The sequence below is a fragment of the Camelus ferus genome, chromosome 8 (genome assembly GCF_009834535.1).
Source record: "Camelus ferus isolate YT-003-E chromosome 8, BCGSAC_Cfer_1.0, whole genome shotgun sequence".
NCBI lineage: Eukaryota > Metazoa > Chordata > Mammalia > Artiodactyla > Camelidae > Camelus > Camelus ferus.
The window spans coordinates 3,675,735-3,701,072 of NC_045703.1; the positions used below are offsets into that span (position 1 = coordinate 3,675,735).

Here is a 25,338-nt window from a genome sequence, read left to right on the forward strand (position 1 = left end):
ACAAAATTTCTTTGTTCTCTTTTGTTAACTTACGTATCTTCTGGCAATACTACGTTTAAAGTTAGTTTGACTGTGTAGCGCATGACTCTCCCATTCATTTTCAAGCATTTCTTTATTATTATTATTACATGTTTACTTTCCTAGAGGAACTTTAGGATCAATTTGACAAGTATTATTCCCCCACCCTCTGAGGGAAAGGAAAATTCCATTGGGATTTTGACTAATATTTCATTAAATATAGAAAGTAGAGATCTTGCACTATTTACCTCAATTATATAAGATTACTGTCTTCAAGTTACAGAGAAAAAAACTGAGATGCAAAGTTCAGTGACTTGACCAAGATCACACGGCTAGTAAGTGGTGGAGCCAGTAATTGAGCTCAAGGTTGCAACACAAGAAAGAGCTAGGATTTCATGCCATTTGTGACATCCCCGCCCCAACTGAATACATTTTTAGATGACAAAATACCAGTTGAGGTCACCATCCGGAGAGCTTTTGTCTGGTTCCCTGAGCCAACAGAGACCACGTATGTTAAGCAGATATAATTTATTTAATCTGTGAGATGGGAAAAGGAAGTGTTGGCAGTTCTTCTCTGAAACACTCCCTGTAAACTGGCAGAAAGAAGGCGTCTGGGAGAAGGAGGTGCCAGCTTGGCAGCATATCCTCCAGCCAAAAACAAGTAATCATAGATGAAGAGCAGTGGAAGTGATCTGGAAACACAGACTAATCACTTGCACACTTAGGCAGCTGCTCCCCTCTGTGCTGCTCTCATCCTCAGCGTACCACATTAGAGTCACCTGGGTGCCTGGCATTTGCTTATACACCCACAGAACAGGGGCACCTGACTTTCCTCAGGAATCTTTTAAGATTTTCCACAAGCCAGCATTACGAACAAGTCCAAATCTCAATCTTTAAACAGTATTTAAGCATGTCTCAGCTTTTCTCTTGTTTGGGTTGCCCTTGTAATGGATCAAATAGTCTATGGAGTCTGTTAAGTCAAGCAGCAGAAAAAAAAAAATTCTTTTTCAGCGTTTGACATGCTTCATTCATGTGTGGCTGAGTCCTACAAATGACGGTTAAATAAGCTTTGATTGGAGTCCAGAAGGGTCAGTCTAATGAGATGGGTTATTGGCTGGTATTTTCAAGAGGGGAAAAAAAAATGACTTTAGTCCTTCTGGATGTTACCAGACCATTCACTGCACTATTTTAAGTGTGACCGTCATTAATCGTAGGCATACCCTTAGAATCCAAGGATGCTACAGACTTCTGACTTATGAAACCAAAACTATGATACTTTTAAAACCTAAACTATAATACTTTTTAAATGTATACTGTTTTTTCCACCACTCTTTCCTGTACTTTTCAACCTGCTGATTTGTACTCAGGAATTTCTACTGTCTAATCAGCATCTTCTCATAAACACGATTCCAGACACTTATTATCTTACTTTTGTTGGATACTCTTCCAGCAACTAGGAGAGAAACGGCTTTTGAACATGGAGCCAGTCTCTCCAACCATCAGTGTATTTACTATTATTGAATCAAAATAAATAGGTTCTGTAGTAACTCAAAATACAAGTATTTGAGACTGTGCAACCATACTTTAGGATGATAATAATCAGTTGTCAATAACTAAAATGAGATGTGTATGATGAGTCTATTATCCATGAAGACTTCAAGTCCAAACATCTCTTTAAGTGACAGCCCATATGCTTATATGAACTTATTATCTATAAACAGTAAAAGCTCTTAAAAAGCCTTTATCAAATTTTTCTGTGCTCTGTGGAACTAGTGTATCAGCCAAGGGAATAAATTTCCAAAATGATATTAAAATATTTTATTGTCCAATCTCATAGATGAAATTTATTTCACTAACACAGCCATTGATTAAAACATTTATGAATTGCCTCTTTTAGAATCACCTTAATCCCAGTGCTACTCCAGAATATCCTCAGTGGGTTAAAATATACACATGTACCCCTTCATCTTTTGAGGACAGATTTGTTTGGAAACAGCCAGAAGCCATGAGCCATATACATTAATTAGTGTATATGATTAGTGACCATTCTAACTTAATTTCTATTCCTTAAGCTAATGTAATGTCATTGAATAGAAATATATCCATAAGTATAGTTTAAATTTGCATCTTTATTACCCAAACTTGCTTTCACGTATAAGTAGTCAAACGAAGGGTCCCAAAGCCACTTAAAAACATGATCCCAGAATTACACAGCACTGCCTGTTGCCCAGTTCAATGTTTTACAGTCCTGAAAGGTACAAAAAAAGAAACCCGAAAGACAGTGAAGACTGACAAACACATGCAAGGATGAAAGACTGGAAGCATTCCTTGAAAGAAAACAGTTTGCTTGTTTGCTGTTATCCAAAAGGTAGGACCAAGCTCTAGTACAAGGCAAACTTCAATTAACTAAAGACTCTTTTAAAGACTTTCATGGTTTTTCAAAGAACTAACTTGTGGGTTTGATAATTTTTTCTACTATGCTATTGTTTCCTAGTTCATTATTTGCCTCTCATTTTATTCTCTCTTTCTACGAAAAAATTCTCAAATATCTATCCCCGCTTTGCTCTCTACTGTTTCTATTATCCCTAAGTTCTGGGTACTTTTTAAACTTCCATTATGATTTCTTTAACCCATGAATTATTTAGCAATGAGTTTTATTATTTCCAATATATAGGGAGTTTATTTAACTTTTTAAGTTCTAGCTTAATTGCATTATAGTTAGAGATCACACAAATGAATAAAATTAGAAATAAAAGAGGAGACATTAGAGTCTAAGGAACGACTCTGGGTACTCCAGATCCTGGGAAATGGAGACATCCAAAAAAATATTACTAAGGCTGATGTTAGATATCTTACTTTAGGGACTGGCCAAGACGGTGGAGCAGAAAGACAGACCCTGAGATCACCTCCTCCCATGAGCACACCAAAATTACAACTATTTGCAAAGCAACAATTAGTGAAAAAGATCGGAACCTACCAGAAAAGATCTATAACTAAAGATACAAAGAGGGAACAACGAGACAGGTATGACGGGTGGAGCTGTGATTTACTCAAGCCCCAGACCCCTAGGTGTGCGACCCATAAATGGGAGAATAATTATAATTGCAGAGGTTCTCCCAAAGGAGTTAGAGGGCCAAGCCCCACATTGAGCTCCCCAGCCCAGAGGTCCTGCACCAGGAAGACTAACCCCCAGAGCATTTGGCTTTGCAGGCCATCAGGGCTTACTTTTAGAAGTCACAGAGGGCTAGGGAAAATAGAGACTTCACTCTTAAAGGGTGCACACAAAATCTCACACACACTGGGTGCCAGGGCAGAAGCAGTTATTTGAAAGAAGCCTTGGTCAGACCTACCTGCTGATCTTTGAGAGTCTCCTGGAGAAACAGGAGGCAGCTGCAGCTCACCCTGGGAACAGAGGCACCCACAGCACCCATTTGTGGGAACTTGTTCTACCACATGGACACTAGTGCTGGCAAGTGCCGTTTTGGAATCTTCCCTCTAGCTTATTATCCTCAAGACACAGCCCTGCCCTGACCCAACACCCTGTAGGTACCAGTGCTGGAACACCTCACATCAAGAAGCTAACTAGGCACAGACACAGCCCTACCTATCAGCAGACAGGCTGCCTTAAGATCCCCTGATCCCACAACTGCCCCCTGGAAATGGTCCTGTCACCAGAGGACCCAGGACTTGGCACCACACGTTAGTGTGCAGCCACTAGAACTGGGACCCCCAAGGCCTTCAGCCAGAGACTACAGAACCCAGCTCCAAAGCCTTTCAGCCAGAGACCCCAGAACCCAGTTCCAAGGCCTTCCAGCCAGAGACCCCAGAACCCAGCCCCAGAATCCCCTGGGCCCTGGCCCCTGGCCCCACCCTCCAGTGAGCTGACTCTAGCCTCCTGACCGGCCTCACACACCAGGGGGCAGACACCGACTATAAGACAACAGAAGCCCTACCGTCTATGGACCAGGCCAACCCACAGCAGGCCAGATCCAGACAGCCAACTGTCAGGGACTGGTTCCACCCACCAATGAGCCGACAGCAGCTTGAGGACCTCTCAGCCCTGCAACCAGACCCCAGGATCTGGCTCAGCCTGCCAGTAGCCCTTGGGTCTCCTGGAATCTGACTCTACCCATTAGCAATAGCCCTGGGGTTCCACAGCCAACATCTGCATGACCCAGTCCTGCCAACCAGTGGTCAGCAGCCTCCACATAAAGCAAGACCTGGCAGCCCACTGGGCTGGGGGCCAGTCAAGCCTACCAGACTGCTCACAGTAGTCAGCTCACAATAGAAGGACCCACACAGCCCACATAAGGGCTAGAGCACATAGGTAAGAGAGGGGTGTACTGCTGGGACACACAGGACATCTACAAAAGGTCACTTCTCCAAGATTGGGAAATGTGACCAACCTAACAGATACATGAAAATAAAAACAGCAAGTTAGGCAAAATGAAGCAACAGAGGAAGATGTTCCAAACAAAGGGACAAAGTAAAACCCCAGAAGAACTAAGTGAAGTACAGACAGTCAGCCTACCTGAGAAAGAGTTCAGGATAATGATCATAAAAGCGATCCAAAAACTCAGGAGAAGAATGGATACACAGAGTGAGAAGTTAGAAGTTTTACACAAAAAGAGGAAATATGAAGAACAGCCAGAGATGAAGAACATAATAACTGAAATGAAAAATACACCAGAAGGAATCAACAGTAAATTAAATGATACAGAGGGACAGATCAGTGAGCTGGAAGACAAAGTAGTGGAAATCACTGACAGTGAACACAAAAGAAAAAAATGATGAAAAGAAATGAGGACAGTTTAAGAGGCTTCTGGGACAGTATTGCGTGCACTAGTATTTGCATCATAAGGGTCCCAGAAGGACAAAAGCAAGCGATAGGACAGGAAATATATGTGAAGACATGATAACTGAAAACTCCTAACCTGGACAAGGAAACAAGACATCCAAGTCCAGGAAGTGCAGAGAGTCCCATACAGGATTAAACCCAAGAGGAACACAAGACACACTGCAATTACAATGACAGAAATTAAAGAGAATAGTAACAGCAGAAAGGGAAAAACGACAGAGTATACAAGGGAACTCCATAAGCTTATCAGCTGGTTTTCAGCAGAAACTCTACATGCCAGAGTGGCATGCTATATTTAAAGTGATGAAAGGGAAAAACCTACAAACAAAATTACTCTACCCAGCAAGGCTCTCATTCAGATTTGGTGGTAAGATCAGAAGTTTTACAGACAAGCAAAAGCTAAAAGAGTTTGGCACCCACCAGTAAACCACCTACAAGAAATGTTAAAGGAACTTGTCTAAGTGAGAAAGAAAAGGCCACAACCAGAAACATAAAAATTACAGAAGGAAAAATCTCATCGGTAAACACAATCATACAGTAAACACAGGACATCATCCGCACACAAAGCTAGTAGGAAGGTTATAAGACAGAAGTAGTAAAATCATGTGTATCCACAATAAGCAGTTAAGAGATACACAACAGATACAGGAAAAGGTGCCCAACCATCAGTAATCATCAGGGAAATGCTAATCAAAAGCACAATGAGCTATCACCTCAAACCTGTTAGAATGGCTGTTACCAAAGAGACAAGAGTTAACAAGTGTTGACGAGGGTATGAAGAAAAGGGAACCCTTGTGCACTGTTGGTAGGAATGTAAACTGGTGGAGCTACTATAGAAAACAGTATGAAAGGTCCCCCCCAAATTGAAAACTACCTAGCTTACAATCCAGCAATTCTACTTATGAATACCAAAGGAAACAAAATCACTATCTTAAAGAGATAGCTCTACCCCATGTTCATTGCAGCATTATTTATAATAGCCAGGACGTGGAAACAACTTAAGCGTCCACTGATGGATGGACAGATAAAGAAAATGTGATATTGAGATTAGGTAGATAGCTAGATAGAATTTAGCCATAAAGAAGAAGGAAATCCTGCCACTTGCCACAACATGGATGGACCTTGAGGGCATCATTTTGCTAAATGAAATAAGTCAGACAGAGAAAGACAAATACTGTATGATCTCACATGTGAAATCTAAAAAACCTGAACATACAGAAACCGAAAACAGACTGGTGGTCACCAGGGGCAGGGGGTGGGGAGTGATGGCAATGTGTGCAGGTGGTCAAAAGATACAACCTTCTGGTTATAAGAATAATAAGTTTGGGGAATGTAACGTACAGCATAGTGACTATAGTTAATACTACTATATCATATATTTGAAAGTTGCTAAGGGAGTAAATCTTAAAAGTTCTCATCATTAGAAAAAAAACTTTTGCAGCTACATGAGTTAATAGATGTTAATTCACTGTGGTGATTCTTTAGCAATATATACATATATAAAATTATTGTGTTGTACACCTTAAACTAATACAATATTAAATGCCAATTATGTCTCAATAAAACTAAAAAAAAACAAAACATTCTTTTGTTTGATCCAAAACCTGCCTCCATGAGGACAGGCTTGTTAGCTACATTATTCAGATCTGTGCTACTTCGCTGATTTAGGCCTAGCTGATCTATATCAACAACAGAAATATATGTTTTAAAAAAAATCCCCAGTCTACGGCCATACCACCCTGAACACGCCCGATCTCATCTGATCAAAACAAAATCCCAAGACAAACCTCTGGAAAGACAAATCAAGAGAATAAGAGAAAAACCAAACAATATTATGAACGTAAAGGGGAATATAACAAAGGCTAACTCAATAACTATATGTTAACAGCTCTGAACACTTAGACAACATGGATAAGTTCCTTGAAAAACATATATATACCTTATGAGATGTGACTGAAGAAGAAAGTAAAAGCCTGAATAGTCCTGCAACTGTTAAAGCTATTGAAGCAGTTGTTAAAAGTCTCCCCACAAAGAGGAGATTATGTAATATGAGTAATTACAAGAATATATTTTTCTGGAGGTAGAATAAAGGGCAGGGCTAACACATGTCAGTAGGTTATCAGAGAACATGTAAAGTAGAAGGACAATTATGGTGCATCAGAATTGTTTAAAAATGAAATAAATAATAATACCTTGACTATATATATATATAAAACCAAAGCTACCGTTGTTCTGAGCCACCACCGGCAGCTTGCCCAGCCTGGAATGCTCACATGCTGATGTGCCAGGGCTGCTCTTTGGGGCAGAGCCTCCCCCGTCAGACCAATCATAAACCACTAGTGCTCACTTCTGCCAGGAAGGAAGAACATGTTTGCAGGCAGCATTTATTAAATGAATGAACTGCAATATAGAAAATAAGGAAATGGAGTAGAAACAGGATACGCGTAACTTTTGGGCAGTGTGAAAGTACTATTGCTAAAGACTGTTAGGTTTATGAGAGGGCAAGGTATCCCACTTTCCCATTTCCAGAATATATCACATATATTTTCAAAGCTCATTCCCATCTTTATTTTCAACAGGGCTCAATCATTCATTAGGTATCATTTTTAGGATGCAGGATGAAGTTTAGTGGCTGAAGTAGCTGCACAAAGGGGGCTCAAGCTTCTTTCTACATGTAAATATCTCTTCCTTCCATAGCAACATAGCAAAAAAATAACTTCACTGAACTGTGTGAACAAACTTCAAAAGGAACTTGAACCACTCACCTGGATACAAGCCAGAGGCTCATTTGTCCAAATTGAATATCCACCAACTAAATATATTCTCTCATTATGGACAGCAACTCCAGATTCATTTTGGCCTAAAGTAAAGAGAATTGAATAAAAAGGAAAAATATATCTATTTCCTTGAATATCTTAATTAACCCTTTTGCCACTGAGGGATACAATTTTCCCCTGTGGCATACTTGTATACTCCACGGGATTTCTGCAGCAACTAATCACTGCCTCCCAGTTCTCAGAGGGAAGAATTAACCACTATTCCTCAGAGAATGAATCTGTGTTGGGTCAGAACCAGGCTATAACACTTATAAGCCACCCAAGTTAGTAAATACAGCACTAAGTATAGCAATAATAAGCCATAGAGAACTAGAGTTTTATACTATGTTGTATGGCATTAATTTATAGTGATGGAAGTAAGGTTTATTTTAAAAATGCAAGACACCTCTTGTACTACAAATGCTTTTAAGGCAAGTGCTTACATTTGTAACAGATGCAACCCCAAGAAGCCAATAAAACAGCCATGCCCCTAGCGTGCCCCAAATGAAGACAAATGACAGAAAAGATTGATAAAGTTACTACCCTCCTTTTCTTTACATACACAACAGTTTTAAGACTATATTAAAGTTCCCAAGCTGGGACCAGTCTGGGTAGTCCCTAGACACTGACACGCCAAAATGATGAAAGATTCCTCCCTATTTAAAAAAGAAGACAGAATAACTCACAACCACATATTCTTCCCCGGAGGCCATCGGATAGTCTCTTTTTATTGATGGGCTGATACAGGATTGACTCCAGTAATAAATAAGCTGGATCCTAGAGCAGACAGAATCACAGATCCAGGGACCAAGGGGCTAAGGTACCAGTGCAGCAACTTAGAGTTAACTGCTTGCAGGTGGGCCTCAAAGATCATTTTCACAAAAACAAGAGCTCCGTACAAAGCACCGGAACCGCTCACATTGGTTATGCGCCCCCACAGCCTCCATAGCAGCAGCCGTAAGTGACTGAGTGCCCACTCATCATATTAAAATGTCTTCAGGAACTAATTCAGCCCACCCTTCTGAGTTTGCAATTTTCCTATTAGTAGAGCAGCCTGGCAGGGATCTGATCACTTGTGGATGTTGACAAGTGCAAGCCAAAAAAGGGAGGAAAAGTTTTCAACTTCATAAATGTCAGGGGTAAGCAGCTCACTGCTTCCATTTTATTCTCCTTTGGGGTGAAGATGGTCCCCCTCTAGTGCTGCCACGGGGTAATGCTCAGGTGGGTATGCGTGGTCAGAAGTGCCGCCAAACCCCTACGCCCAGAGCCTCTCTAAGGTTTAGTCTTTAGGAGAACACAGCTGGAAACAATATTTGACAGTGACAAATAATGAAAACCATTCTCCTGAACTCACAAGAAGTTAGAGGACTACAAATAGTGAAAAGTAAAAAATAACTTGCTCCTGTCATTAACTCTTCCGGAGCCTCGTTCCTCCTACTTGCATCAGTATTCCTACATGAATATTGATTGACGATAATAAACGTAACATGCCTTTCTCAGCAACGTGAGAACATGCACAAAGGTAATACAGGCCCTGAGAAACTAGACGCTCAGCCACTTGAGTCAGATTTTGAGAGATAAATAATATGCCCCTTTCGGGGTGATACAAGCACGCCGTCCTACCACCATGCGCTTAATATTTCGAGCTGCACCACAGATGTCTAAGAAAACAAGTCTGGCAACTTTTTGTATCCCTGCTTCTCCTGATTTACTTAATCAAAGGTACTTACCAGTCAAAAGGTTAAAATTACAACGCGTCCACTGGTCGGTGTCTATGTTGTAGGAGTCTATGTGCCTCACGAGGATGCGGTCGTTATTGTAGTCCAGGTCATTGCCTCCAAGAACATAGAGCTTCCTTTGGACAGCAGCCATGGAATGGTAGACCCTCCTCTGCAGCATGGGGCTGCGGCTTATCCACTTATTCTGGGGAAAAAAAAAAAAAAAAAAGAACTTCAGGTGAATTGTTAACTGGAGACCTCCATAGCAGAAAACAGCAGTTCCTCGTTAGTAGTGGGGACCCTAATGTTTTCAATCACATTCTCTTTGAATGTTGTTTATAGTCTTTGAAAGGTATGGGCTTCTCCCCTGAGAACAAGTGCGGAAAACCCCATCCATTCCAACTTTATTTTTCAACTTACATAAGGTTTTTTTTTCTCTTGTTTGGTTTGCATATAAAGGGCATTTTGCATTTGTAAGGAGAGTGCATGAGAATTTAAACATTTCTATAATGGTTCTCTACCCAGCTGAGAGAACTTCCTCCTGCAAACGACTTAAGAGTGAAAGCGCCTGGGCGGGTTTAGTGTGAGCGGTGGTGTGATGATAAGAAAACAGGCTCTGGACCCAGGATGCCCGCGTTTATACTCTGCGCCTCGCCTTAGCAATTTACTTCACCCGTCAGTGCTTGTTTCCTCATCTAGAAAACGGAGATCATAATACCTACCTGAAAAGCCAGTTATGAAGATTAAATGAACTAATACACCCAAAGCATTTAGAACAATGCCTGGCACATGTGTCCAACAATATGCACTTTTAAAAAGCTATTATGATCTAATCACTAGTTGCCCGAGGCCCTGCAGAAGCTCACAGGAGGGGAGCATCTTTGCTGTTCTTTCCAGGGTGAACTTCTTGAGGTCGATGGAAGAGCTAAGATTTGGTTCAGCAACAAACTCCTCACAGCCTTTAATATTACTTACACTCACGTGTTCACCAAATTGAGAAAAGTTATTTCTAGGCATATGTTTATTTGTTTTGGTAGAAGGCCAAATTTTCTATGATAACTTTAGGGAATGGTGAAAATTGCAATATTTGGTTCTAGATCATGCTCAGGAATGAGAAAGGTATGCTTGACTCCTCTCAAATGAGGCTCCTATTTAAAATACAACGTAAAATTAGATGAAAATCAAGTATGACTTTAATTATCTCAACTAAGTAATCGACAGGTAAGTAAACCTATTTTCTTTCTATACAAATATCTCTAAACATACAGAAAGAAAACACAGATTACTCCTTTTTGCCAAGAAAAATTTGGATCTCGACCAGAAAAATGATATGATGTCTTGAATAAATAGAATTTCACCAGTTCACAGAGCTGTAAAGGAAGAAGCAAAAAAAAAAAAGTTTTGTATAAATATTGGTCTGTTCCCTATAAGCATATCAACTAGCTCATTTCTAAATTTCTCTCTTAAACATGCACTAAAAGAAAAAAGAAAGAGGTTTGTCCAATTTTTTGAGGCTTGCATTTATCTGCTCCCCCTTTTAAAACATGTTATAGTGAGAATCTCCTTCCAATTAAATGCATCTTTAATAAAACAGTCAAACCTTTCTTTCAGATAATCTGCTAAGAAATATCTGTTATACATTGCAAGAGTGGATTTAACTCCAAACTCTCATGGGGCTTTCCTTAGGTGCTTTCTAGGAGGCAATCCACCACAGTATTAGGAATCGATGTTTGTATGAGCAGTCCAGTCCCCTGCCACAGGACTATGGATGCCATCTGGTTTGCAAAGCCTGCCTGCATCCCCTGATTACATCTTTAGCTTCCTTCACTGCCGTGCCTGCTAGGTGAGCCGCCAACCGCTGCAAAGGCAAAGAAACAGAGAGGCCTGGTGGGGTCATTCCTAATAAGCTAGCGTGTGAATACTAATCAGTGGTGGGGAAGCAGAGGTCACCCCAGCCTGCCTGTTGGCAGGTAGTGATGTGCTCTGTGGCAGATGGCAGGCATTATCGACTCTCCACAAAGGCCTAGAAGAGAAATAAGCACTAGGGCTGAATGATAGAGTTATTGAGATTCTGAGCAAGATGCAAGCAGATGTGATGTTTGCCAGTACCCACCGTAAACAATATGCCAGCAGAATTTTAAAAAAGAGCATGTGTGTACAAACATGAAACAGAACTCATTTGAGAAACGTTAACACCTTCTTCCTCTTTAACCACATGTGCACCAAACTCAAACAACTGCAATTAACGATCCCACTTGAGACATCTAACCCAGGGACATGTGGTCTCTAAAATCTACAGCTTCTAATGACATCAGGAAGCACATTTGCAAAGACAGAAATACCTTTGTTAAACTCAGAATCAAGTACTTGTTAAAATAAAAAGATACAAATAGGCTGAGGTCACTCTGGACATACATTTCATGGCCAATCCTGAGCCAGAGTGCCAAAGCCAACCTGTTGTCTTATTTCCATTATCTTCAACTGGTGAAAATTAAACCCCCAAGTCAAGTCATTTTGGAATATTGTAATAATCATGAAAAATTACATTACCAAAATCATAGAAATGGTGAAATTCAGCAAACATTTGCCATGGTCACAGATACCTTGGTAGAAGGAAGAGAGAATAAAAATAGTTCTTCTTTGGGGAAAAAAAAGTCATTAAGTGTGCATGAGAAGTGGATGGATGAAGGGACAGGCACCATCAAAATGCTCCTGGTGGAGGCCTGGCTGTTAGATAAAAAAAAAACTCCAGCTCTCAGATACTTTTACTTAAGACTTGTCCTACACACTGTTCAGGGACACTTCGGCTGTGCTGCATTAAATAAGTTATTACTTGATTTGGGAATGACAAAACCATAAGCATATTCCCCTCCTAGAATGACACGCCTTCTAAAAGGACGTAGTGATAGGACAATCCAAAGCCTTTCTCTGAATGCTTCCAAGACGACAGCCACTTGAGATAATGGAATTAAGGCATTTAACTCACCAATATATCTTCCCTTTTTCCTACATTATGCAAAGCTCTGAAAGAGTTAAGCACTGTATATAGCATAAAACTAAAGGAGCTGAAATTTGGTGAGAAAAGAAAAAAAGCAACTCAAAAGCAGTTTATCCAGATGCTTCCTTTTCTCTGTGTAAGTTTAATAAGATGCATGTGTGTGTACAGACCTGGCATTCCAACTCCTAATTACCATGGAAATCTTTAAAAATTCATTTTAATTAAGGTCATAAGCTTTTCTTGTATGAGTCTTACCTGGTTAGGTTCATATACCATTAGTCTGTTCTGATACTGGGCTGTGTTGGTTACTCCACCTGTAATGGATTAACATGTGTTAGCGCTTTCATGCATAAGAAATGGAATATTCCAACATAAGGATGAGCTACAATTAAAGGGGAATTAGCTACTGCTGAGGATCTGTTTGTATACCCTCGTGGTGAACCCATGACATAATTAAGAAGCTTATTGTTGAAGCAGTTTCATTTTCAAGAAACATCTCCGAAGCAATCCAGTTGAGAGGGAGCAACAAGTATGCTGAGGTTACCAGGCGGCCCCCAGTTCTGGCAAGCTGCTCTGCACGGCCAGAAAGAGGGGCCAAGTACAATGAGGGAGTGGGAGCAACGTAGCACACACACGTAAGACAAATTTCTACACAGTGTGTGCCAGGGACATAATTATATGGAAAATTCTTGTCCTTAGCTAAACTGGCAGTTTTACAGCTCTGATCTTTTGTGCGTTAACACAGTGATATCTTGATATCTCCTTGGAAAAACCAGGTCTAAGAAAAGACATTACTTATCAAAAGAGATCTAGAGCCAATGTTGTCCAACAGAATAAAATAAGAACCACAAACACAAGTCACATATGCAATTTCAAATTTTCTAGCTGTCACATTAAAAATAAAAAGAAACTCTTTACTTTAAAATTAAACTTAATATGAATTTCATTTAACTCAATACAGCAGTCCCCCCTTATCTGGGAGGGGATACATCCCAAGACCCATAGTGGATTACTGATACCATGGATAGAATCGAACCATATATAAACTATTTTTTTCTATATATATATACCTATGATAAAGTTTAATTTATAAATTTGGCACAGAAAGAGATTAACAATAGTAATGAATTTGAACAATTATAACCATATACTCTAATAAAAGTTACGTAAATGTGGTCACTCAAAATCTCTCTCAAAATACCTTATTATATTGTACACCTTCTGGTGATGATGTGGGATGATAACCTACGTGCTGAGATGAAGTGAGGGGATGACATAAGCAGTGTGACATATGGACCTTCCAACAACACATCAAAAGGAAGAAGATCATCTGCTTCAGATGATCCTGGGTCATCGAGCCCCGATGATGCTGATAGCTGGATGGCAAGAGGAGACTGCCCATGGTTGGGGGTCCTGAGTGGGATGGAGTGGAGTGGCATGAGGATTCATCATGCTGTTCAGATAGTGTACAATTTAAAAAGCTCTGAATTGCTTATTTTTGGAATTTCCCATTTAATGTTTTTAGACCATGTTTGATTATGGGTAATTGATACCACAGAAAGCAAAACTGCAGATAAGGATGAACTGCTGTGTAGCCAAAATATTATCTTTTCAACATAAAAGTAATGTAAGAAATATTGAGGTATTTTATATTCTTTTTTTTTTTCATACTAAGTCTTCAAAGTCCTGTGTGTATTTGACACAGGACATCTCAATCCAGATAGTGAAGGTGGTGGACAAGAACTACCTACAAAACTAGTATGAAGGTTAAAAGACAAAAGTAGTAAAAATCATCTGTATCTGATATAGTTAGTTAAGTGTTGTCAAGGAGGTAGAAAAAGGGGACTTCTGTGCACTGTTGGTGGAAATGTAGTTTGTTGCAGCCACTATGGAGAACAGTATGGAGATTCCTCAATAAACTAAAAACAGAACTACCTTATAGTCCAGCAATTCCACTTCTGGGTATTTATGAAAAGAAAATGAAAAAAACAATTCAAAAAGATATATGTACCTTTTGTTCATGTTCACTGCAGCATTATTTACAATAGTCAAGATATGGAAGCAACCTGAGTGTCCACTGATGGATGAGTAGATAAGGAAGATGTGATACATGTAATAGAACATTACTCAGCCATGAAAAAGAATGAAATCCTGATATTTGCAACAACAAGGATGGAACTAGAGGGTATTATGCTAAGTGAAATAGACAGAGAAAGACAAATGCTGTTTGATTTCACTTATATGTGGAATCTAAAAAACAAAGCAAGCAAACAAAACAGATTCGTAGATACAAAGAACAAACTGGTGGTCAACAGAGCAGAAAAGGATGGAGGTTTGGGTGAAACAGGTGAAGGGGATTAAGAAGTATAAAATTCCAGTTATAAAATAAGTAACTCATGGGGATGTAATGTATAGCATAGGAAATACAGTCAAAAATATTGCAATCACTTTGTATGGTTCAGATGGTTATTAAACTCACCGTGGTGATCAATATCATGGTGATGCATATAAATGTTAAATCAATATGTAAACCTGAAATTAATATAGTATTGTATGTCAAATGTACTTCAATTAAAAAATTAAAATTAAAAAAAGTTTTAAATGTGTACTATAACAATATTGACCAAGGTCACCTTAACGTTCCCCTAAGCTTGACTAAACTTTAGACAGGCTTCTTCCTGGCTCTGGGTCCCTGACCTCCCTTTTAGAGCATTTATTTTAGAAAACTTGTAATTGTAAATTCTTTCTCTCTGTCTCCTTGAGATGTAAATCATTTAAGAAGCTTCTTGTAAGTTTTACAACCCAGGAATATTTTCCTCAAAGACCTGCAACCCTCCCACTGAGATTATCATCAAGGAAGACAATACTCCTATCTCCCAGTTTCTATGGAGGCTAAGATCCTAACTTCAACGGATGCAACTCAGCAAACACGAATGACCTACTCACAGAAAAAAAGTATTTACAAACTCAGGATTACTGACTGTGTTCAACACATCACATCGATCAACCTTCCTCCAAAAGTACTCCAGTGATTTTCCACTGGCTCACTCCAGTGCTTAAAACCCCTATTGTTTTTCAGAGGAACTGAATTGAAGGCTGCACTCTGGTCTCTCTTTCCTGGTGCCATAGTTTTGAATAAAGTCTTCCTTGTCTGTTTTAACTTTGTCCACTATACCTTTTGCTTTGGCCATTCAAAAACTCGGAATAGGTTACCACTATCAACTCCATGCCACGAGTCAAGTCAACCAGAATCTAGAGGATTAGTGCGTTATCCCAACTAAACTAGAATAATCAATCAATAGTAATGGCTACATAAAGGGGAGGCGAGGGAACCTGTCCAGGCTAATCATTACTCTCTCATTCAGCCTCAGTAAGGAGATTATCCTTCATGTTACTGACCACAACTGTTATTAACTGGAAGGCTTTTTTATTCTAAGTCTTCTCTGAAGCTTGCAACTACTTTTAAGATCAGTGGAAGCTTTGTCTGCAGAGGAAATCCACCAAGAACAGAGAAATGTGCTTCCCGCCCTCAAAGAAAGTCTCGGGATTTCTCACTGAATGTCTCATTTTTAAAGATGAAGTCAAAGAAAAAGAAAATACACTTAAGAAAGCTGAAGCTGAAATGCCAAGATGAGGTCAAAATGTATGTCAAAATAAATACAGAGGTATGTTTGCTTTCCACCTCTCAATCTTCCTTTTTTAAATCTGATTAAAAATGGAATGTCCAATAATTCTTTCTCAGCATAACTACAGAAGACTAATCAAATCTATTGAGACCTCACAAGTCGTCAGGGTTAAAATGACTGCCAAGTGCTTTTGATCTGGGCCATAACCACCAGATTAATGTCCAGATCGCCTATAATCATTTCTCCCAATGAGAGGGAGCAGAGGGTGAACTCCCCACATTATTTCAAAGCTTTGACGGTTTCTCTACTTGTTTTAGAAATATGGGACAGAATTAATATCTACTGCAGTAAACTATCTGTTGATGACACGATTTGAAAATGTTTACACTACAGTATGTATCAGACTCTGACCATTATAGATTAAATGTACAACCAATGGATCAGAATGTCACTACTGCAGCCTCTCCCCCAAGCAGGGCGCACCATTCATCTTCTTGCTCTTCACAATTACTGTTTACTGTCTTCCACGGATGCATTTATTACAGTTTTTTTCCCCTTAATCTGCACTCGGTAATTAGATTCCTTAGCCTTACATACAAATTGTCACTCACATGACAATGGTTAGAAATCAGATATTGGGTTACTAGTTGGGGGTAAAAACAAAAGTCCTAGTTAGTTATTTGGTTGATTACTTCTAGAATGTTAAACCACAGGAGGTGCCTGGAAAACCAAGTGCCATAACTTCTGCCAAGTCACGATGGCAAGGGAAAACCTTGCGAATCGGTTCTATTGCTTTCCAACCCCCTTGAAATAGCTTACAAATGAGCATATAAATAAAAACCATTTCTTCTCAGTACAAAAAATAAATTTCAAAAAAAGCCTTCGAGTTTGCAGCCCACACTTCACTAGCCGTGTTACTCATTTTCATAGCTCTGTCATTACATTCCCTTCACATAACACTCTTCACTTTTAGATTAATCTTCTGAAATGAGATGCTCAGGATTTGCATACAGATTTGACTATACAAAAATAGATATGGAATTAATAACAGTCTCTATATGTTTTAATTTCTCCTAGACTGGAGTACCCTTGCCTGCAGCAGTATTCCTGGCTTTGAAAGTCATCAAGCTGATTTGCCTGCTCTGGGTTATGATGCCACATGCTGCTCTACTGTCCCCTGCAATCAAAGCGCTTGCAAAGATAGATTCCATGCCTTCCTCTATCGAGTATATTTTATAGATTGGCAGTTTTGATCTCCCTCCCCCACCCCAGGGGGGATAATCTGCATCTTAACAGCTTTCTATAGATACATCTGTCATTAAATATGCCATCTCCTATCAGCATCCATTTTTAAAGCCAAGTTTTCCCTAACTTTGAAGTGCCACAGTCAAAGTTAAGACTTTTCAGCCAAAATTGAAAATGAACAACCCTGTCTTATACTTCAGAACTGTGACTTAAAGATAGACTGCAGGTTCCCCCAAAGTCAAATAAGTCTTTAAAAACTGCCAGGAGGAATGAAAAGTTACCACCGTGCTACCAGCAATGAGAAATGCTTTCTATCATCAAGACAAGAGTAAAGCATTTTTCTTAAGCTTCCCTGTTCAACTCCCCACAAAACATGGTGACAAATGGATGAATGCAAGCCAAGGAGAAGATGACAGGTGACTGCTCTGTCTCCACTACTGAGAAGTCACCGAATCCTAAACTCGTCATGCTCAAATGGTCACTGCTGATAGTGTCTATAAAATTACGTGTTTAGAAAAACAGCCCTAAATATACGTTGGCTGGGATAGGTCAAGTCTGGTGGCTCTGCTAATTTTTTTTTCAGGGGCAGAAAATACCTCTGTTGATAAATAGAGAGTCCAACACAACTCCTTAGGAGGAAGCTGTGGTATCTAATGCAGTGCTTGCATCCTTACTGGAACCAAGGAGGATGCACAGAACTGAATGAATGTGGCCATGCTCTTAAGGAAGATACTCTAGGCTGGAATTCTACCAGCCAGTTCAGGATTATGGAAAACCATCTCAAGTTTCCTGCAGCTCTCTCGGACGCCTGCAGGGACTGGCTTCACACAAGTCTAGGGGGAGAGTGTGGGCACAAGCTGTGCCATCAACTCTACACAGTTCCTTTATGACTCTGTCTTGGGGAGGAGCCACTTAACAGCCAAGCTCAGGCTCCTCATATGCAAAATAGAGATGGCGAGACCTGTCTCCAGGTTTCAGATGAACGAGAGTACATGGTACAGAGTACATGGTACAGTACGGAGGCCATCCGGAGGGCATAGTTTACTTCTCTGCTGTAGCAGTTAGTTTATGAAAATTTCTTACCATTTTCATAAAAGATACAAATGAGTATGTACGGAATATTGAAAAACATAACTAAGCATGGAATACTGAATTAATGAATGAATGAATTTTATAGTCTGAAATAGATTTCCTACAGTTCTTTTTTCTAATAACTAGAGTTATTGGCAGGTTTATAAGGGTATCGAAGGCTTTTTCCTTCTTTAATAGTTTAAGCTTCTCCTTTGTAAACTTACTCCAATTCTCAAAAGACTATAACTTCACCCTAACAGTGTACTTATCAAAAGAACAAGGAGTGAGTTCATATTAGTCACTTTTAAGAGAGCCAAACTCATTAATATTCCTTGATAAAAGGGATACCATGAGAATATTTATAATAAATGCAAAAATAAACTTTTTATTATCTATTTTTACATATTAGACTGTCTGTATTTTTGGAGTGTTTATAGCCCTACATAAACAATTAAAGCCAAGACTCCTTCTACTAAATTAGTACCTTGAATAGAAGGATACTTAATCCGTGCATTAAATTAAAACTAGTATCCATATTATTTCTGTCACACTTGAGGAAACCACACAAATGGGTGGGTAATTAATATCCTCAAAATCTGCAAGGAAGGTCTCAAATTTATAAAATATCTATAAAGAAAAGGGTGATGTACTTGAAAATATAAATTATATTTATGTCACGTAGAGTGAATAGATATAAGCTTGTGACCCTAAAATATGTAAAGTACGTACCTTGCAGTTACTTTAAATAAGTGAAATAATAAAAAATGGTAAAATCTACCATAATGCAGATGTCGGCTACCTTTCAAAATCTCAATAAAACTCAGTCCAACTCCCATTTCTCATTCTGTAGAAAGCTGAAATTCTGCCTCCGAAGATTTCTGCACATTCCTAGCAGGGTTAAGCTCTCAAGGTCACCCTGCCAGTCGCTAGTGTCCTGGCTCTGCTGTTTCTTGTTGGGTCTTTTACCTCTCTCCTGCCATCGACCAAATTCTTCAGTCATTCCCCATTTTCATGATATAACTTTAATCTTTTTCTCTCCTCTTGGGAATAAAGAAAATGACATATTTCCTATATTCCTAGGTAGAGCAATTCAGCTCCCGCCTTTTTCTCCCTTCTTTTTCTAGATTCATCTAGACAGACACAAATGGATCATCTAAACAAAGGAAGTTCTCTCCACGAGAGGAAATCTGGAGCCAATAGGGTGGACTTTTTTTTTTTTTTTTAACTACTTAAACTACCAATTTTAAAGGCCACTAGACTACTATATTTTAACATGTAATCCTTTCAGAAAACAATGTTCCAATCTAAACCAATGCACTTTAGAGTAGCTCCATTCTCTCACTGTTTCTTTTTATATTTTAACTTTATATCACTATTTATAGAAGAAAGAAAAAGTAACTGCTGGGGCCGGCTGGTTGCTAGAATCTAAAGCAACAGAGAAGACTTCATTCTCGGTGGAATTCCAGTTCACTAGGAACTCCGAAGCGGGATGTCAAGCTGTCAGGCCGCAGACCTTCCCCAGGTGCACTCACTCCCACAACACACTTGTTTCTTCCTCACGCAGACCTTAAGCCCTTGACGTTCACCTAACTGGAATCCAGCATGCTGAGCTCCTTCCAGTAGGGTACTCTGGGCTATTCCCAGCCTAAAACCCTTCCATCATGAGTGAATCCAAAGATTTGCTTTCTTCAGTTCTTTGCTGAGCACCCCTAAAAATAAGACAGAAATTTGCAAACTGGGCTACCACAATTTTGTGATTTCCAACCTTAGCAAGGGCTCTGACAGAGTTTGTTGTAGTTGTTGTTGTTGTTGCTGTTGTTGTTGTTGTAGTTAAACATGTCAGTTCCCTCTGTTTTCCCTCAGAGACTTTTCCCAAGGCCACTCCCCTCGGCCCTCTACTCGGTTCTGACACAGAACAACCTTCACAGACAACCATGCCTCTCATTTGACTTCATGACAAGGACCCTCCCCAGCTCCCTGCCCCTGCCCTCCAAGCTCACCTAGGTCCACACCCAGTACTGCCTCCTGCCCTGGAGCTGGAAGGGTCTCTCCTCCTTGTGTCCAAGGCTAAGCCCCTCCCTGACTCCCTCCGGCCTGTTGGGGCCCCTGTGTCTGTGGTCAGCCTGGGATCCCCAGTACTTCTCCCCACTCCGGGTACCTGGAGGAGCTCTCAGCATTTACCACCCGGAGGACGCTCTAATCCCTTCACTTGAATTTCTCTCTCTCCCTCCCCTCACTTTCAAAGTTGCTCAGTGCACTCACATTCTTAATAAAATTTCCCTCCTGTGACCCTGCATTTCCTGCTCTAGCTACTCTCTTCTCCCAGCCAACTTCCTTCTTTTTCTTTCCCTCCATCTTTCCTCCTTTTTTCCTTCCTAAAGCCAAAATGTTATTCATTAACTTATAATGAAAAATACAGCTGTCACACGGATTGAAATGTGTGTGCACGTAGGAACAGCCCACTCTCCCCCCGCAGGCCGGGCACACTAATCAGACAGTTGCCGGCTAAGTCAGATTAAGGGAGTCGAGTTTAGATGGAATCCCAGCTCCATGCAAAGGTAGCCTATACCCCATACCTGAGGTTTTCACTTCCTCCCTTTCCATCCACACCTTCAACCTCTGCACTCTAGTCTCCACCTTCTCTCACGGAAATTACCTGGAAACTGCTTTCATGGAAATTACCAAGCAGTTCCTGATGGAAAAATACAGAGGAAATACATTGGACTGGGATGTCCCCATAGGACTGGACGCCCCGCTGCTGTGGTTCTGGCTTCTATAACACGCCTCCCCCTCTGGCCTTGCTCATCGCACATTCTCCAGCTCCTCCCTTCGTCCCCCTCCTCTGCACCCTCCTCGCTCGTGTTGCCCAGCCTTCTGCCCCTTTCCAGATGCTCTCGGGCCCCTCTGTCTCCTCACAGTCTCCACCGCCTTCTCATCGTGCCTTACCTGATTTGCTGTGAAAACCTCACTTCCATTTGCTCTGAAAAACAGGGGGCCAGGTTCTCTGTCTGAGTTGGGCGGAGGGGACTGTGAGGAGACTGAGGACGGACTAGCCGGGGAAGGAGAGTGGGGGGACCCCAGTGGCAGGGCAGAGAGAGGGCTTGTCAGTGGCCCCTCTCCAGGGCTCACTGCCTGGGCTCAGGCACAAAGTGGACCATCGGGCTTGTCCAGCGGTGCGTGCGTGCCAGAGGATGAGAGAATTCTCCAAATGGTTGGACCGTGAAGCCCAAGCATGAGCACGAGGAGGGGTTAGTGGCCAAGGGGGAAGCACTCAGCAGACCTGAGGCCAAGTAAGGCTGAAGGTGCCACGAACTTCTGTGAAGCCCCCTGTGCCCCTGCACTGATTACCCCCCACTTCACATTATGCTGCACCTTGGAAAGACATGTGTCATAAACACTTCACGTTATACTGTCATCATCTGTTTAAAATTTGTGAGCCCCAGCATGGACCTGTCTTACTCTTCTCCGTGGCTCCAGCACTAGCCTGAACAAGACTCAGGGAGGTGAGGAAGTTTGCTCGGCATCTCCTGCTTGGTAAGAAGCAGAGGAAGTTTTACACGTGCGGGTGTCCTCAGTCTCTGACCTCAGTGCACCACAATCCAGCTTCTGCCGCGTCCCCTGTTAGTTCCCAGTATTTTGTGTACAATTTTTTTAGATGCAAGTAAGCTACTATTTGCACAGTAAAGCTCTAGCTCTGGCATTTAAAACATGTTAATGATATTTTACATTGTTCTAATTTTAATGAATACTAGAAAAGCCAGAGTCCCTTTAGTAGGTTTGAATAAGTTAGTCCCTTAAAATGGGGCTGTGCAAACTTCATCTAAATTTAATCAAGATGAAAATAAACATATCTTCTAGGGAGTGAAGGAAGCTCTAACAAATGCTCTTTCATTAAAGAAGTATCTGACAAACTCTTTGATTGTCAGCTCCTAGAGGGCAGGAAGTGCGTTTGCTGAATTAATCTTATTTGTTCTGAGCCAGCACCTAATAAGGATGTAATAAGGATCTAATAAGGATGTAGCATTCACCCAGAGAACCAGGAAAACACTTAAGTGCTGCTTTTGAGGAAATGTAGTACCATTTGTCTTGTTTTTATAGTTTTAAAGCACTAATCTTGTGGTTAGCTTCCCATCATCCTCCTGCCATTTCACAAAAACGAAAAGGTAACTTATGCTGCAAAAGGAGCTGGGGATTCATTTTCATTCACACACACAAAAAGGGTCTTTTTAAGCCGTTCACAAACAACATCTTACAATGGACAGCACACCTTCTAAAGCACAACTGCAGGATATGCAATCCTTTTTTTACTTCAGTATTGTGAATTTCAAGTAGAAATGATGCGGAGCATTTGTGAATTGGGCCACAAGGTCAAATGCTAGAGGAGCCCGTAAAATCTGACTATCTCTAACATCTTAAGTTAAATGCTAATGGGCATATCTATACAGCCTGATTTTCTGAATTTGCTTCTGCTTGTCTCATTTTAAAAACCATGGACAGGTTTCCAGGCATCCTGACCCTAAAATGGACAGAGAACGGGGAGGGGGTAGAGAGAGGGAGTGAGTACACTGGAAATGTCAAGTCTCTAAAGAAACATTCGTTTTGTGTTCTGTGGAACAGAAATAAGCCCCTAAAATCCACATCCTGTAATCCTTACTACCTCCACCTCAGGGAAAGCTTACAAAATACCAGAAGGATGCCAATGATCCAGTCCCCCTTCAATTAAACTGGAAATATTTGATTATTTGGCAAAGGATAAGAAAGAGCCTCAAACATTTTCATCTGCCCAAGAAATCCGAGTAACACTTCTAAATCAGAGGTAGAGTCAAGGTCTTTTTTTTTTTTTTTTTTAAGGGGCCCATTAGCAACCCCTCCCTGTCCATGGTTAGATTCACAATTGATTTATTATAAGCTGGGCCTGAGGAAAGAGGCAGATGACTGAAGGTATTAGAAATGTCACTGGTGATTTCCTCTTCCTTCCAATTAAAGGTATTGTACTGTACACAGGGAAGTGAGTTTTTCATCTCAAGTACACAGTAGGGAGAAACCAACCTGAGAAAATTGTGATTGTTTTCATTAAGCGTGGTTAACATAGGCAGCATATATTAGTGCAAAAGAAGAACAAAGAAAATGTATTTCCTTTCACAGTAGGGGAAAAACAAAGTGATAACAGCAATATAAACTGCAATAAGTTGATATAGTTACCAAAAAGAAGCATACAGACCCATGTGGAAAGAGAAATCAGCTTGATACCAGCTCAACAGATCTGGCCAAGCTAAGCTTCTGTGCTTTCTTAAGGCCTCACCAAGGAAGGTGTGAAGCAGTCATATCCCTAAGATTAGGTAAGAAAAACTCCATTTTTTTAAAGCTAGTTTCATAACTAAAAAGATTAAAATAAGTAAGGAGTATTTATTAAACTACTTAAGAGAAGTTTATACAAAATTTAGAAAATGCAATGCAAAATTTGGGAACGCTGTACCTCAGCAGTATATGAAAACTGAGTCAATGGAAGTTGGTGTAAGTTGGAAGAAAGTATGAATTACATTGATTTCATAAATCCATCATTGTTTTGTTATCTAAGTATAGGTCTGTTGCTTCTAATAGCAAAGACTTATTTGCAGCCAAATTTAAAATTTCTTCAACAAAGCTAACAAGATATAGTCTTGATGGACCTAGAGATCATCGTTCTAAGTGAAACAAACTGGAAAGAGAAAGAAAAATACCACATGATATCACTCATGTGTGGAATTTGAAAAAAAGAAAAACGAAGACACTAGTGAACTAATCTATAAAGCAGAAACAGACTCACAGACATAGTAAACAATCTTATGGTTACCGGGGGAAAGGGGGTGGGATGGGATAAACCTGGGAGTTTGAGATTTGCAAATGTTAGCCACTATATATAAAAATAGATTAAAAAAAACAAATTTCTTCTGTTTAGCACAGGGAACTATATTCAATACCGTGTAATAACCTTTAATGAAAAAGAATATGAAAACAAATATATGTATTATATGCATGACTGTGACACTGCTGTACAACAGAAATGGACACATTGTAACTGACAATATGTCAATAAAAAAATAAACAAATAAAAAAATATATAGTCCTGGTGGCTTTTTTCTTAACTACTGAAATATAAACTTAAAGAAAAGTAAGGAAGTCACCAGATAAATAAGGTTATCTAAATATATCTACATATACTAACATACACACTCATATCTAATGTTTATTTGGTTTACAGTACCAGTAATTGTTGGATACACTTCATTTATCCTCTTCCTTCATCCAAATTTTAACTTCATTCATTAGTTACTGAGTGCTTAACTCCAGACATGAGCTAGGTTTCTTTGATAAAAATCAGTGAATTGCCCATAATGGAAGCACTACCCAGAGAAGCCAAGACTACGACTGCCTTCCTGATTTCTGAGTACAGCAGGAGGAAAAATGGGCAGAGTCCAATTTACTTAAAATGCAAGGAAGAATTTTGTCAGAGCAGATATTAAACTAGAGAAGATTACTGAGGGAAGCTGAGAAGTCTTCACTGGTGTACTTAAAAGTGACTGTTTCTTCTAAGTACAAATATCTCAAAGTTACTCTCAGTATTTAAGTTATTTGATTTTTCTATCCCTCTTTGTCCTTGACATAAGAAATTTAACAAGTTCCATCTGGGTCACAAAATGAGTATCCTCCTACTGAGAGAAGATGCAACTTTCTTCCCTAATAAGCAAACCTTTCAATGGAGGACATTTTAGGTCCTTTCAATAATAGGACTGGAAACACAGGTTGACAATGTGATGTTAATAACATATGCGGCACAGACTCCTTCTGTACCAGAGAGAAGGCAGCCGTGAGGGGCTGGAAGGAGTATGTGGGAGTGAATGAAAAAAGACTGATACAAATGGTTCACTGATGAAACTGGGTTATGAGCACACGAGGTTCATTATACTAGTCTCTTCCTTTTGTTCCTAATAAAAGAGCTTTTAAAAAA

General features: G+C 40.0%; 1 protein-coding gene and 1 long non-coding RNA gene across 10 annotated transcripts in view; one reads left to right on the forward strand and one right to left on the reverse strand.

Moving 5' to 3' along the window:
• The window catches only part of KLHL32 (kelch like family member 32), a 186,700-nt gene that overhangs the window by 5,185 nt on the left and 156,177 nt on the right, over positions 1–25,338 (reverse strand). For 8 of the 9 annotated variants that reach the window (XM_014561354.2, XM_032484421.1, XM_014561358.2 and 5 more), the window contains 3 exons: positions 12,664–12,722; positions 9,423–9,615; positions 7,642–7,736 (listed from right to left, as the gene is read on the reverse strand). In XM_014561354.2, coding sequence (XP_014416840.1) covers positions 7,642–7,736; positions 9,423–9,615; positions 12,664–12,722 — 347 coding nt within the window. Of the gene's footprint in view, positions 1–7,641; positions 7,737–9,422; positions 9,616–12,663; positions 12,723–25,338 lie in introns of those variants that run through there. The other variant, XR_004321731.1, reaches the window with a different exon arrangement.
• On the forward strand, positions 1,345–21,706 carry LOC116665247. Its single transcript, XR_004321736.1, has 3 exons — positions 1,345–1,355; positions 18,269–18,274; positions 21,239–21,706. It is a non-coding gene; the product is annotated as an uncharacterized LOC116665247 (long non-coding RNA).